Source organism: Leptosomus discolor, chromosome Z (assembly GCF_034619465.1).
Source record: "Leptosomus discolor isolate bLepDis1 chromosome Z, bLepDis1.hap2, whole genome shotgun sequence".
Lineage (NCBI taxonomy): Eukaryota > Metazoa > Chordata > Aves > Leptosomiformes > Leptosomidae > Leptosomus > Leptosomus discolor.
In genome coordinates, this window is record NC_141419.1 from 89778795 (window position 1) to 89793770 (window position 14976).

Sequence of the window (14976 nt, forward strand, 5' to 3'; positions counted from 1 at the left end):
AAATAATGAAAGCTTGAGTATTTGTGCTAGATCTATAACATTAGATTTACAAATATATGATCTGCCAGCATTTTAAATCTCCCATGTCATTGCATGCCCTCCACAACTGTAAAAAAGAAAAGTAATTTGATTATTAAAAAGTTCATCCAGAGAGGCAGGAAATCCAAGTTCAAACCCCTCCTCAGATATCAGCTTTCTGGGAAATTGGGGGCAGGTCACTTCAGACCAAACCTACAGAGGTATTTATAGAGGTACGCTTCAAAGACATTACCCCACGTTAAATTCAGATGACATGGACTGCTGAGCACAATCTAACCCCAGCCATTTCCTGGCATGCAAGCGCTGGGCACGGCTGCGCTGGGTTATTTCCAGCTGCTTTGTGAGTTGTGTTCAGAGCTTGGTGCGAGCCTAAACCAGCAGCTAAAAACCCTTAATACCCCACAAGAGACAGCAATTTTATAGTGTTTGTTTGGGTTTTTTTCCCCCTGGATAAGGGCTCAAATCATCAACCTAAAGGTTAGCCCAAGTGATGGCCCCTCAAGACCTCTGTCACCCAGGAGTCTAGTGGGAGCAGCAGCTGCCAATGGCTGAAGGAAGACACGTGCATTGAAAGAGTGAGTTACTCCTCTGGGAACCAGGCCGGACACGTATCTATGGCACATGTACAGATGCACACACGTGTGGTAAATACTGTGTGTAAATGCATATCGTATCTGAAGCATATCATCAACAAACAGACACGACTGCTGTGATTACCACCCGGCTGAGATGCCTCGCTAGGTAAGAGAAAGCTAACCAAACACTGTGATCCGTTCGTTCTTCATCTCCCAAAAGCCTGTGAAGCACATATGGCGGTAGCATATACCCAGCTAGCTCCCAGAAAGCATGGTGGCAAGGCAATATTTATTTAAATATTTAAATTTATCAAAACCATCACATTTTTTCCATTATTCAGAACTCCAAGCTGACCCTTAAAATAAAGACAACTAAATATGTTACCACTGTTTTAAGTGTTAAATGATGGGCTTAAGTACATGAACAAGTGTTACTTACATACTCAAAACTGCTGAACTGGGGATTTAAGGTATCAAAACCCCACTGAGTCAGTCTAAGTCAATGAAGTCTAATTCATCAGGCCTGATATTCATCTTACTTATTAACGGCTGATATAAATTAATGAGTAAGTAACTATCTGGAACCACTGGAGGGCAAACATCTAATTTAGAGGCATCTTTAAATTTTACCTTCTATACAGGCTGTTAGTTTCCATCTGCAAGCAAACTTTTCAAGTTAAATTGGTAATCAAGGTACTATCGGTTTAAGTGGCTGTAGATTAGAGATTGTACTGACTTAGCTGAATTTCTTTTTAACAGGCTATCTGAGTTAATCAGTGTAGATATAGTCATTCAGTCTCTTGAATATATGAGCTCTACATTTGTCAGAATCAATCGTTAAACAGCTTCCAATCCATTCACCAGCACCTCATGCCAAGAGAGCAGTTTTCCATTAACAGGTTCTATTTGGTTTATAGCATCTGGATACTATTAATCACATAAACTGATTTCCAAAATTATTTTTCCTTTTTTTTGCCCCTTCATGCAAGGTACCCTATAACTCATTTTTGGGACTAAAAATAAAATAACAATAGTTGTAATCTGTGTTTAAAATATTTGGACCTTCTGTGAACCAAGCATCTTTCTTTGGAATTCCATTGAAACAGACTTGAAACCACCACCAAAACATGACTCATTTTACTACCATTTTGACAAAACTAGACTTTGCCAAATGGCAAAGTGCTGTCCTTTACAGATTGGACCGACATTTAAAACCAAAAAATCTATAATGTACATGCATAGGCAAAAATATGCTGTCTGCAATGTCCGTGTCTGCAAACCTCTGTATCACTTAGAAGCAGAATGAACTTTCACAGTATGTAAATGCCACAAAAACAGTGAGTTCAGTGAAGGGCTGGAAATTCTGGACACTCAAAGGCAAATCCAATGTGTTAATGCATATTTCAGAAGCCTAAATTTAATGGTCAATTTTTAAAATGTGGCCTCCTTTTATCTCATTTTCTTTCCATGGGAAAGAAATCTGCAGAGTTCTGTGACTGGATTCTCAAAATCTCTTCCAGGAGATACCAATTACATTTTACCAGTCTAAGTTGGACCCTGGAGATCCAAAATGTGCCTCATAATTGAATACAAATTAAGTAAGTTGACTCCATAGACCAGGATCAGCACACTATTTGCTTGTTAATACTGCCAGGGCTTTCACTACAGTTTGACCTCTTCATTATCTCCAGCTTTCCAGGGAACAAGCTCTGTCCTCTGTTCGGGCTGTTTCCACCTCTCTCCATTTAGGACACAGGCATATACAAAACATGTTGAAAAACAGACTGAAAATAAGACACAAAATTTGGGTGCAGCATGGCTGAGGGCAGACAGGAGGAACTATAAAGGAAACACATCAAGCTTTCAGCTCTGTTACAGAATCACAGAATGGCGGGGGTTGGAAGGGGCCCCTGGAGATCATCTAGTCCAACCACCTGCTAAAACAGGATCACCTAGAGCAGATCACACAGGATCGTGTCCAGACGGGTTTTTAATGTCTCCAGGGAAGGAGTCTCCACAACCTCCCTGGGCAGCCTGTGCCAGGGCTGTGCCACCCTGAGAGTAAAGTTTTTCCTCATGTTCAAGAGGAACGGCCTGTGCTCCAGTTTGTGCCGGTTGCCCCTTGTCCTGTCACTGGGCACCACTGACAACAGCCTGGCCCCATCCTCTTGACACCCACCCTTTAGGTATTGATAAGTGTTGATAAGGTCCCCTCTCAGCCTTCCCTTCTCCAGGCTAAAAAGCCCCAGGTCTCTCAGACTTTCCTCATAGGAGAGATGCTCCAGTACCCTCATCACCTTAGTAGCCCTCTGCTGGACCCTATCCAATAGTTCCCTGTCCCTCTTGGGGCTCAGAACTGGACACAGTACTCCACTGATGTATGTTCTTCACATTAAATGAGATGCTTCTTTTCCTTTGCCCTGGGGGCCAAATTTTTGCCATACTAGATGGTGGGGGAGAGGTTCCCTCTTGTTCTTGGAAGGTGAACAGGTTTTCTAGAGGCCTTCCCCAGTCTGAAGATGCAATTTCAACAGCCAGTACTTAGCTGGGGAGCAAATCAGGAGACTTTTATGAACATACCGTTGTCAAACAAGAGCCACATGGTCCCTGACCTAAACTTCCCTCCATCTGCGACTTGTTATGACGCTCTGTGGACGTGATTTATTCCTCCCTACTCCCCTAGACCAAACTGGCAAGGAAATCAGACAAGTTTACAAACACACATCTCAAAAAAAAAAAAAAAATCTACAAACTGACACATACTTTAAAACCCATCTTAAGGAGCTGCCGTGTGAACTTACGTTGCCTTTTTCAAATTTATTGACAGTGTTGATGCAGTTGTAGAGAACGCGCTCCCCTGTGTCTCCCTGGTCACCAATGAGGCAGACAAAGACGTTGGCATCTGTGCCGCTCCCACTTACTGTCCCAGTGCAAACTGTCACCCGGTATTTTATCACTGCAGAGACATAAATTAATAAAACAATTTCAGCAACACGATTATTAGCCATTTAAATTTACTGTGTTTTCCACAGGCTTGCTATTAATTTTAAGCGTGATACTTCCAGTTGGTACTTCTGCTGATGTATTGACTTTTACATTTCCATATTATCACCAGGAAAAGAAAAAAAACAACATAGGAAGGCCTGAAGTGTTAAGAAAACCCATAAAACCCCTCCAAACAAGGACATAAGAATGCTGTCCCCTTCAGGTAAAACTTCATGAATTGGAGTGCATAGCTTCCTCAGGGCCCCAGCCCTCCTACCTCACCTCCTGCCTTCCCGAGAGGGTCCTGATGACAGGGGACCTTGTAACAACGTTTTTGGGGTAAACATCATTTTCAGCCTCCAGACAAAAAGCACTGAGCAGTCAGGGACCTGAGGAATGGGCTTTTTTTGTTGTCTTTATCGGGCAGGACAAGCCCAGTTGGCCCCATCACCTTGGGACCCTCATGGTGCAGAAGGCTGAATTGTGTCTTGCCTCCTTGTCACCTTTGAGATCTTTATTTATGATTTTGCTGGATGGATTTTGAGCTGTCACCTTCCTCGTCCCCACCCTGCCCTCATCTCTGCCTTCACATCCCACTGTCTGAAGGATTTCCAGGAGAAATTCCACAACAAAGAACCAGCCCACAGACCATCCTTCAAAAGAGAGAGAACTTTTTCTCCATCATTGGGAAGGGACAAGAAGCAATGCTCCCACCTTCCCTCCAAAACCTGCCTGAAAGCGCAACACACGGGTGCTGCATCTCGCCTCTGCTTGGCACAACTGCTCCTCACAGGAAAGTGCCTGCATTTGAACTCAAGCAGCCCTCTCCACAGTTGATTAAAAATACATTTTCAAACCCAGGTTTATTTACATTTTAATATCATCTGCAATTACAATTACCCTTCCTCTTCTGAGGAACTGCTCAGCTGCATGCAGATCACCGAGTTCATCAGAAATTTCAGAAAGCAGGTGACTTTTGTGGTCTACAGAGTGTGGAGCCCCATTGGGTGCTTTGGGGGAAATAAGTGAAATCCCAATGTTCACCTTGAGATATTCTGCTCTCCAAGATTCTCCCTCCGAGTACATCTAGTTCTCATGACACCAGGTCAAGACACAAGTGACCACTTCAGGAAGTCAACACGGAGTTCTGCACCTTTCCTTAATTAAATCTTCAGTTTAAGCACAGTTAAGACAATAAAAATTTCGTATTGTTCTCACGCACTGAAAGGTGCCTCTGCAGTTGCGCAAATGTTCTGTGCAACTTCCTATACATTCATACATAGAGCTGCATAAATGTGCATATAATTAAATACAACTTTAAAGCCCAAAAATTGTTGTTGAATTTTGGATTGCATTTCAGCTAAGCTTGCTTTCCACAAACATCCCTTCAAACCTGTCATTTCACAGTTTAAAGGAGAGTGGAAAAAATTACAAGTTTGAAAAAAAAACCACAGCTCTGGAAACAATCGTACTGTGGCCACCTCCCACCACTGAGAAATCTGCTCAGAATAAGAGCCTGGGATTTCTGAGGCTTCATGCAGCTAATGATGCACACAGAAAATACTGCAGAGAGAAAGTGCCAGAAAGGGAAGCTAATTGAACTGCATCAGTCTGCCTGTGCATCCCTTACACAAAGAGGTTTTCTTTCTATTCAGGTCCTAAGTGAGCCCTGCACAGAGCCCGTGGCTCTCACCTGGCATAACTTCAGACACCAGAGATCCCTCCGCAGGGAGCTCCCGCACGATCTCATTGTCGTCTTCATTTATATCTAGCCAGCGGCCGCAGTTGAATGAGTATTTTTCTTTTGTCAGCGTTTTCAGCAGAGTTACCTTCATTAAACCAAAACACTGTGTGAGTTCAGAGGCTTAAAGACAAAAAAGCAACAAGCTCCTGACAGGTTTTTGCCTGGGAAGTAAGAGTAGGTAGGAGCAGAGAAATCACACACATTTATAACAAGAGTGTCATTCCAGCTTGTGCACTGCAGCGGTGCATGAAGCAAAGTCTGTCATAGCTGATGGCTTCTCATTCCTGCTTTCTCCAATTGCTCCGTGATGTTGTGAAAGTTTTGATGGATGCCACGGCTCTCAGTAATTGCTCGTCATATGCCACTGTATAAACCCACGGAGCAAACCGCGGGTGGCACTTGCACTGTTGGTTCTCGCAGCTCAAAATCAGTGCATGGCACATGGAGAAAACACCCAGAAAATGTCAGCAAGCATGATCAAAGATCTGCAGTAGCTTCCAAAGGAGTAATGAGCAAGTAAGGTGGGGGTCTGCAGGTGGCTGGGGAAGCAAGTGAAGGCGGGGGGGCATAATGAAGGTCTACGAAATCACAGGTGGCGTGGAGAATGCAGAGAGGGGTCAAGTATTCACTCCTCTGCCACAAGAAATACAAGGTGTCAAATGATGCTTGTAGAGAGAAACTCGAAGAAAACAAAAGGACACAATAAACTTGTGAAGTCCCTGCCAAAAGCTATTATGATTGCTAAAAGTTTAAATGTTCAACGGGAGGCTGGAACCTTTGAACAAATAAATAGAAGAGAAACTTACTAAATGTTTTGTGTTCGGCAGATCTGTTCAGGAAGTAAGTCTCCAAATAGAAATTGTAAAAAACTGAAGAATGTTAGGGGGAAGTATCAGAAACGCTCGTCCTTTTCTTACTGTTCTCTAATCATGCACTTATGTCACACAGGAGAGAGGATGTTGGGCTAGATGGACTTTCGGCCTGACTACTGTGGCTGTTCTTGCATTCTTGTAATAGAAAATGGAAGCCTGCCCCAGCACGAAGCAAGCCTGGCATGACATGTGTGACTACTGGAACAAAGCATCGTTAAGACTTCATCTAAGTTCCGAGATGCTAAAATGGATGCACAAGCGATGGGATTCATGTGCCATGAGCCTGACGCTTCCAGAAAACAGCAGACTGGCTGTATATGGGCAGATCGATTTCATGCACCTTCACCAGGTGTGCTTAGACAGTTTGGCCAAAAGTGAATCCTAGACACAATCAGATCCCTCTTGTCCTCCCTGAATACAATTTCTGTTCAGGAAAAGAGGATACCTCAGGGAAATACATACTATGGAAGGCCTAAACATTCTTGCTTGTCGTCTGTGACAAGCTAATAGACAGAATTGCAGTGGGCCAAAGTGTGACCAGCACTTTCTTTTTGATAAAGACCACAGCCAGCCACCTTCTCCTACCGTGTGGTGAACACAGCAGTATTTGATACCCACTCCCTATTGGCGAGGTGTTTGGCTGTGTATGCTTTTGCAGCTTTCTGACAATGCAGGAGAGCAGGATCTGTCAAAGCACATTACAGGCACGCAAGAAAAATCTCTAAGCGGTAGATTGTGATATATCATCACAGTTTTTTATGGCTGCAGAGCAAATTGTATGTTTTGTTAAGTGCTGAGAAAGTCTTCCAAGCTCTGCAGAAGGAGTATGGGTGAAGCTTAGAGATGAACTTGCTGCCTGGCAGACCCAGGCGAGGGCTCACATCATGGTCATCGTAGCTGGTAGAACAAAGGACGTGATTGAAGATAAAGCAGATCACCCTTTTCATTCCCCAAACAGCACAGTGCTGCTCTCTTCTGCACAGTCTCCTCGGGCTCCTCCAGTCTGCAGGCATCCACCTCCTGCAGCAGGCCCATCAGAACTTCACAACAGGTTTTGCTCCACTGTACCATAGGTCTCTGCCATGATCAGTTTTTCTTCATGACTAGGCTAAACATGCCATTAAAAAAGTGGTTTTAACTGTACAGTAATGATGTCTAACAGCAGGAAGCTTTCTGAAGAGCAAGGGGAAAAAACCCCTGTCAGCATTGAGGGAGGACTACAGAGCTCTAACACTGAAAGAGTGGGAAAATGTGACTTTCACCATTGATCTGGGCTGTTGGGAGGTGCCATTTCCCATCGCACTCATTTCCCATACATAGCTGGACTGAACCGAGAGGGATGGGAAGGAGAAGGAATGTCATCCAAAAAACACACAATGAATCCTCTCCCCACATATTTTTGCAAGTGCTACGATGTTCTCTCTTCACATCTCACTTTCATGTAGGATTTCCACTTCCACTCCTTGGCCAGTGTAAAGAGAAGCACCTCTGACTGCTGCACATCAAACCCAGCTGCCAGATGGGGAATGCAGTGACCCAGGACTGGCAGTGCAGATCTCTGTGACCAGTCTGGCTTTTCAAGTCTACCTTCCCTTGCCATCCCCTCACCTTACTCAGATGCCAGCCAGCAAAGGGATTTCTTTTCTCGTGCCATATCCGAAGCTTATAAAACGTGCCCAGATCAGGGAGCTCAATCTATAGAGGGAAGAAGACAGTGGATTATCCATTTCTGTAAGTCAGCAAAGCATGCACGCAAAGGACACCTCTGAACACATTTGGAGAGCCAAATCGAGAGAAGTCAAAAACTAAAGTAAAAAAAAATATGTTCTTTAAAAATAATAAACCCTACTCCACAAAGATAACTTGACGCCTGTTTTTTCAGGAGAGGAGAACCTACAAGTTGAATCCATACACTTCTGATCATTAAGAGCTCCTTGAAACCACTCCTCCCAGTAAGAACTAATACCAGTCCTCAAGCTTCAGCTCTGTCTCCAACAGGGTCTGCAAAGCACAGCCACGCTTCCTCCAGAAGACATCTATGGCTGCTGGTGCAAAGGGGGTAAATGTTTTGGCTACAGCCATGCGTTAAAATCCTTTATTTCTGAATTTTTCTCTGACCAGTCCCCTGTTAACTTTGAAAGATATGCGTTCCTAGTCACAAGAAGACCCTCCCCAGGCTCCAAAATCAACATGCTGTTGAGCTCAGCCCCAAACATTCATGGAGGCTCATGTCCAAGGAGTCTCAGGACGAGGTGACTGCTGAGAGGAAACACCACTGCTAATTCTCCTGTAACTATCTAATGACCACTTAGGCACTGGAGGGAAAACAGTTAAATTATTGGCTTTAGAGAGCCATGGTCTAAACTGGTGGAGCAGTCTATGACATGAGTGGGGCTGTGTCTGAGGGGGAGGCTATCTTCTTCAGGAGCCACAGAGGAGATGTGGTGCTTAGTACCACTATGACTTGAAGTCATCACCACCTGAGCACCCAGGAACACCAGCCTAAGCCCTGTTTGGAGAAGACAAGCCATATCCATAGGTGGGGAAATCATTTGCGTCACCACCAAACTGAATGACATCACCTCTGCTTCAGAAGGATCTACTGAGGCAAAGATCTCATGCTGATGATTTTCTGTGCAGGGTTGAAGCTAATGCCCTGGAAAACAATACCAAGCCAAATTTACCACTTGTACAAGATTCATACCATGAACTTGTCAGTCTGTCCTGTTTCAAAGTTGTCTGAATTGTTGTCCAGCTTCATCTCGTCTGACTTCCCCTTGTCTCCGTAAATCTGGAAGAAGATGGTGGCATCTGTCCCTGCATTCTTAATGTCACTTGTCCAGATCCACAGAGACCAGGGGCTTTCTACAAAGAAAGATGCAAGGGATTTTGTTTAAAAAGTAATTTTTAAAGGTGTCCTGGTAAAAAACATAATTCTCGTTTTTTTTCCCCTGGGTGGCAGAGAGGGCAGGATGGTGTGAAAGAAGACCAGGACATTTTATCCTTTTCTGCACAAACATAATCAGCTGCTACATGACATGCAGAAATGAAATTTCCTGGAAATATAATTCTGTGGTTTTATTTAAAATAAAATGAGAAAACCCATAAATCACCACTTTCAAGGTGAACCATATTCTTCTATATCATACATTATTAACAGGGTAATCCAGGGATCCGCCCCATCTCTGCAGTTTTAGTATACTTCTCCAACACCTACAACTCTAGCTTCGAAGACCATTTTAAAGCCAGGGAAATACTGTAAGCTTTCTTTTTGTCAATAACAAAGAGTCTCTGGTTGTGTACGGCGCAATGCAGCTCCTAAAACTTATTCCATATGATCAGTGTCTGGAACAAGGAGGAGTATGGATACAGCCACGTGTCACTTCATCCTGAGCTAAAGAGCCTTCCTGAGACTAGACCAGTTTCCCCAGATATGCCTTTTCCAGGACAGGCTGGCTCAGAGCCCATTCAGGTATCTCTAGCCAGGCTCCATCATGTGGAGCAAACATGTTCAGAGCAATGTAAAGATATTTTTTTCAAAAGATTTAAAATTGTTTAAATGCCTAAATCCCACCCGACATCAGTTAGCACTTGTGTTGCTCTAAGTGATGTGCACAAAGATCATGGTAAAGCTACAGAATTTTGCTCTCTTAAGTCTTCGCCCAATACTGTAAGAGCACTCTACCTGCAGGAACTTTACATTGGTTTTCACACCAGAGGATGGCTGCATATACAAAGGTGACCATGATTTCCTCTAAAGAGCCCTTCATCTGCATTCTTTATTGATAACAATGTGTTTCACTTCTGCAGGCCTTGCCGCACCTACAGAAGAGGGAGCAGGCTTCTTTCTGGGCTCAGACATCATCTGAATTATTAACAAATCCTAATGAAAGAAGCACTAACCCTTTCGGTATGCCGAGCCCACATGAGCACAACTTGACCTTCAGAGCCCAGAACGGAATATGAAAATACGATGACATGCATATAAATTAGATTTTTACTGAGTTACTCAGCATTTGACTGTGAAAAAGAGGCAACAGCTACTTGAAGAATGAGGGGGAAGAAGGAACTTGCTTTTAGAAAAAGTTTTGACCCTATTTTAATAATATGCAAAATGTTCATGACCACTCCTTTCTGAAAAGCACCAGTGAGTTTTATCCAAGCAGAAATGAAGCTAAGGCTAGTTCGCGTATGGCAGGTGACACAGCAGCCTCCACTCCCTGGGGAAAAGAGCAAGGGCAATTCACACACTAGAGATTTCTCTCATCTGTCTGGTTTGGCCTCCCTGACCTCTTGCTGAAAGAAAGGAGAAGTGATGCATGCAGGGAGGGGGAAAAGGGAACTTGTACCAGGATTAAATGCTGATAGAAGGCTGTCAGTGTGAAACCACACAGGGAGAAATGTGGGCGAGATTGGTCTGCAGCTGCTGGAGGAGACCAGGCGTTTCCCCAAATACCCATCATCATCCTCCCGAGGCTCCCTGGGCACATTCCCCTGTTTCCTACCCTTTCACATCAAGGAATCCAGGCTGTTTGGAAATTCTTAGAGCCAGAGCAAATATTCCCCAGGGCACAAACACCAGGGAGGACTAGACCTGACACAACAGCTTCCAGGATAACAGTCAAGATAAGGGAGGGAGGGAAATAAGAGAAAAGACTTAAAATAAAAATAAGACTTAAAAATGAGATTTGAAAGACTTAAAAAAAAAAAATAAAAATTGCAAGCTACACTTCAAGCTGCAATCCACTGGGGGAACAGCTTGCAAACACTGCGCAGGGAGCCATTTCACCATGGATACCCAAAGTGAGGTTGAACCAAGCTTTGATCAGCTCTACAGAAAGGGACAGTCCTGTATGCACGGGGAGATAGGAGAGATGACATAATAGGTCTTTTCTAACTCCAAGCCTTACGATTCTATAATCTGGCAGCTAAAGGTCACAGATTTCTCAAGGCTAATGCTCTCTGTCTATCTCCTGCACTGCGGCAGCAGGGGAATTAGTCTGTCAATAACAATCAGAGCTGATAATAGAGGGTTAAAGGTTGCAGATGCTTTAGTTAAATGGACCGAGCCAGAGCCGCAATGTGGTTATAGCACTGACTAACATTTAGATAAAGCTTATTTAAATGAACTACTGTTTAAGCAGGAGCCCACCCGAAGCATTCGGATTAAACTGTTTCTATTATCCTAATTAAAACATTCTGCTTACACATACGCAGTGGCACAGGCAAGACAGCAGTGATCCATTTTGCTTAGCGCAAAGCCAGCCAGCGAGGCCGAGTGCTGGAGCCATGTGTGGATGGATGAACATGCCGATATGCCACCCTGCATGGCACGGAGCAGCACCTCCCAGCAAATGTGTGCCATAGCCTCCCTCCAGAGAAGAGGCTTCACATGCAGCACCCATGTGCCTCGGGAGGCATGTTTGGCAGCTGGGCAGGACTAGGAGCTGTTTTTTCTCTAAGGCCAAGAGTAAAAAAGTTGAGGCTAGTGGGAAGAGTATGGGTTTTCTTCCTATTTTCCCCCAGCTTTGTGGTTTTTTTATTATATTTAGGTTTTGTTTCCATCTGGAACAGGAAAGCTTAGCTTCTGTAGTGATAAGAAACATCGCCTGGTTTGTCTGCAAAGGTGAGAGGGCGGCTGAGGCAGCTCTAAGGGCAGTGAACTTAGGAAGGTCCAATTCCTTCCCTTAACAAAATGAGTGCAATTCTTCAAAATATTTTAAAAGTTTCATTTTAAACTCCCCAAACCAGGATGTTCAAAGCTGAAACTCATGCGGGGCTCAATTCACTTGAGCCTCTACTTGACTGTGGGTCTACCCATGTCACGTTGCATGGGTGACACTCCAGGTGCTGTTGCATGGACGGGGACGGGGTGAGGGAGGTGTGCCACAGGAGGCTTCTGGGCACTGGTACCTACTTTTCAGTCTTCTCTGGCGCAGGGAGACCATTTCGTAGAGCTCCCGCTCTATGAGACCATCTCCTTCATCTTCATCCAGCCATTTCCCACACGGGAAGGTTTGTTCAATACCAGTGAACGGGCAGTAAACCACCACCTAGGAAAAAAGACGGGGAAGGTGAGTTTGAATATTCTGTTACTGGCAGCCCACAGGATGTTCATACTGAAAACTTAAGTTATGGAGCAAAGACAGAGCTGGAGATCTTGGTCCTGCACTCAAAATCAGATCTTCTGGACCAACATGAACTATACTGGTTGCACAATTCCCAACTTGGAGTATAGCTAGGACCCAACTCTTGTTATTCCCGTTTTTCTAGAAGTATATCAAAATGGGTAAACCAAGAAGAGGTAAAACACCACAAGGGGAAGGGACTGGGAACAGGCAGTGTGGCTGCAGGAGTTAACTTGAGCCAGTGTGCAGCATGTGCCCTGCAGCACACTGGTGCACTGTAGGGTTTCGCAGGAAACACAAGCTACAAAAAGCCTTCAAACACATCCTGAGCTGATTTTGCTTTCCAGGAAAACTGCGTCCCCTCCCAGCTTCAGGGTAGGCAGCTGCCTCCCTCTCCACCCTCCCATTAGCTCCTGCTGATGTTGTACAGGATCTCACATCACATACTGCTCCACTACCTCCTAGTAACAGCTTTGGTCAGCCACTTGTTTTCTTCTGAGCTCCAAAGAAGCACCTAAAAACTTCAGGAAAGTCTGAGTATAGATGATAACTTTGAAATGCTCAGCACAATCCAAGACTGCATTTCTTTCCGGCCCCTTGGGCGAACATCTGAAGGTGCATTTGGCGCTGAGCAAACAATAATCTCTATCTTTGTGACTGCAAAGGGGCAATCAACCCAATTAGCGTGTGATTGACTTATGCATCTAATGTGCCTTTGAGGCAATCAGCTACTACCATGCATTATGTATGTTATTGATTTGTTAAACCAGGGCTATTGTCACCCAAACAAAAGCAGATTTTTAATTTTTTTTTTAAAACCTATTTAGTTATTGGTGTCAGGTTATGAACAGGAAAGAGTCTGACAGCTGCCGACAGACAAAAAACTTAGTTTCACCTTCTCACAAAACCAGCCGGAACTGACGCCACAATTATCATGCCCAATGGTGACTCTGCTGAGAGGGCTGAGAAGAGCAGCTATCTCCACGTTAAAGAGATCTGTCCTGGCACGCTCAAATTCACCTCCTTCCAAGAAAATCTTCCCACTGTTCTTTAAGCCTTTGGAGCCATGCAGGATTACGTGGATCTTGGAGTTTGTGCCAGCTCCTCTGATATCTCCTGTCACTACAGCAACGTTGTACACGATACCTGAAGGAATCAGGAATTTGGTTAGGAAGAAAAGAAGGGAGGAAAAAAGGCTGACAGTAATAATTTTGATTGGATTTACATTGGGCGCTACTGGTTTCCCACTGGTTTTTCTAGCTTTTGACTTACACACAGTGCAATGCTTCATTTGTTTTTATCCCACACATATGTCTGAGAAACACTCAGCTACCTTCAGACTGCCCAAGAGAAATAGGTTTGTGGCCACAAATTCCCTATCACATGGTCCAATGGAAAAAAGTATGGTGTTTTTGTCACCATGTGGTGATGATTAGACAAAGAAAGGCAAAAAAATTGAATTGGCAACTAAGTCATTTGATTTTGAGAAGTACCAAACATCAAACATGTCAGAGGATCCTGAGAGGATGGAGAAGCGCTGCTTTAAACAGTGGCAGCAAGATCTGTAACACCACAAAACTCTGGAAACTTGGGGTCAGCAGCCTACTATGCTGCTGAAGCCAGTAGGACCTTTGCTGTCACTGTGAGAGAGAGATCAGAAAAAAAAGGCTTGGGAGAGGCTTTAGCCCAGCTAGAAGAAAGAAAAATATTTCTGAAAAGAAGTCTATATGCATAAATCATAGAATCATTGAATGGTTTGGGTTGGAAGGTACCTTAAAGACTGTCTGTTCCAACCCCCTGCCGGGGGGGGGGCACACACACCTCCCACCAGACCAGGTTGCTCCCAGCCCCATCCAACCTGGCCTTGAGCACTGTCAGGGAGGGGGCAGCCACAGCTTCTCCAGGCAACCTCTTCCAGTGCCTCACTGCCCTCACAGGGAAGAACTTTTTCCTAATACCTCATCTAAATCTCCCCTCTTTCAGTTTGAAACCGTTACCCCTCATCCTATCCCTACTCTCCCTGAACAAGAGTCCCTCTCCACCTCTCCTGCAGCCCCCTTTCAGCACTGGAAGGCCGCTCTAAGGTCTCCCCGGAGCCTTCCCTTCTCCAGGCTGAACAATGCCAGCTTTCTCAGCCTAAAAGTTTGACTGTTTCTTCCTAGATCTAACTGTTGGTCTAAGAAATAACAACACTTCTTTCTACAGGCCTTACTTCTCAGAAGGCTCGTTGACAGACCTATCTTAGGCCTGTGTCATGGCATCAAATAAAGAGACACCTCTGTAACAGTAGCAGTGTTTTAGGGAGCATGTATAAAACAGTTGGGTCCCAAAATCCTTCCTTTGCTTAAATCACCCAGAAATTTCAATAGGGACTTCAGATGAAGTAGAAACGTCAGAGCTCACTCTCTTCTAAGCAATCCTCTCTTTGAAGTTTATGTTAAAAATTGTGTTCAAGCATGTTTTACTGTGCGTATATCTTCAACAAAACTCATGAGAGTAGGAAAAAAATGCATAGTATGAATGGTAAAAAATAAGGGAAGCTTTTAGTAAATTAATTGCTTTTCTTTTTTTCGGATTTCTTTTCAATCTTCCCCTAATTTTTCCCAACATGCATCCTGCAGTCAGGGCTCTGC

The 14976-nt window shown here is 44.2% G+C and overlaps 1 protein-coding gene across 1 annotated transcript in view; it reads right to left on the bottom strand.

Annotated features, from left to right (window-relative positions):
• The window catches only part of LOXHD1 (lipoxygenase homology PLAT domains 1), a 140747-nt gene that overhangs the window by 85991 nt on the left and 39780 nt on the right, over positions 1 to 14976 (bottom strand). The window contains exons 8-13 of the mRNA XM_086480188.1: positions 13239 to 13489; positions 12133 to 12268; positions 8920 to 9080; positions 7824 to 7910; positions 5293 to 5428; positions 3416 to 3570 (exon numbers count right to left, since the gene is read on the bottom strand). Of these exons, the coding sequence (XP_086336314.1) occupies positions 3416 to 3570; positions 5293 to 5428; positions 7824 to 7910; positions 8920 to 9080; positions 12133 to 12268; positions 13239 to 13489 (926 nt within the window). The remainder of the gene's footprint in view (positions 1 to 3415; positions 3571 to 5292; positions 5429 to 7823; positions 7911 to 8919; positions 9081 to 12132; positions 12269 to 13238; positions 13490 to 14976) is intronic.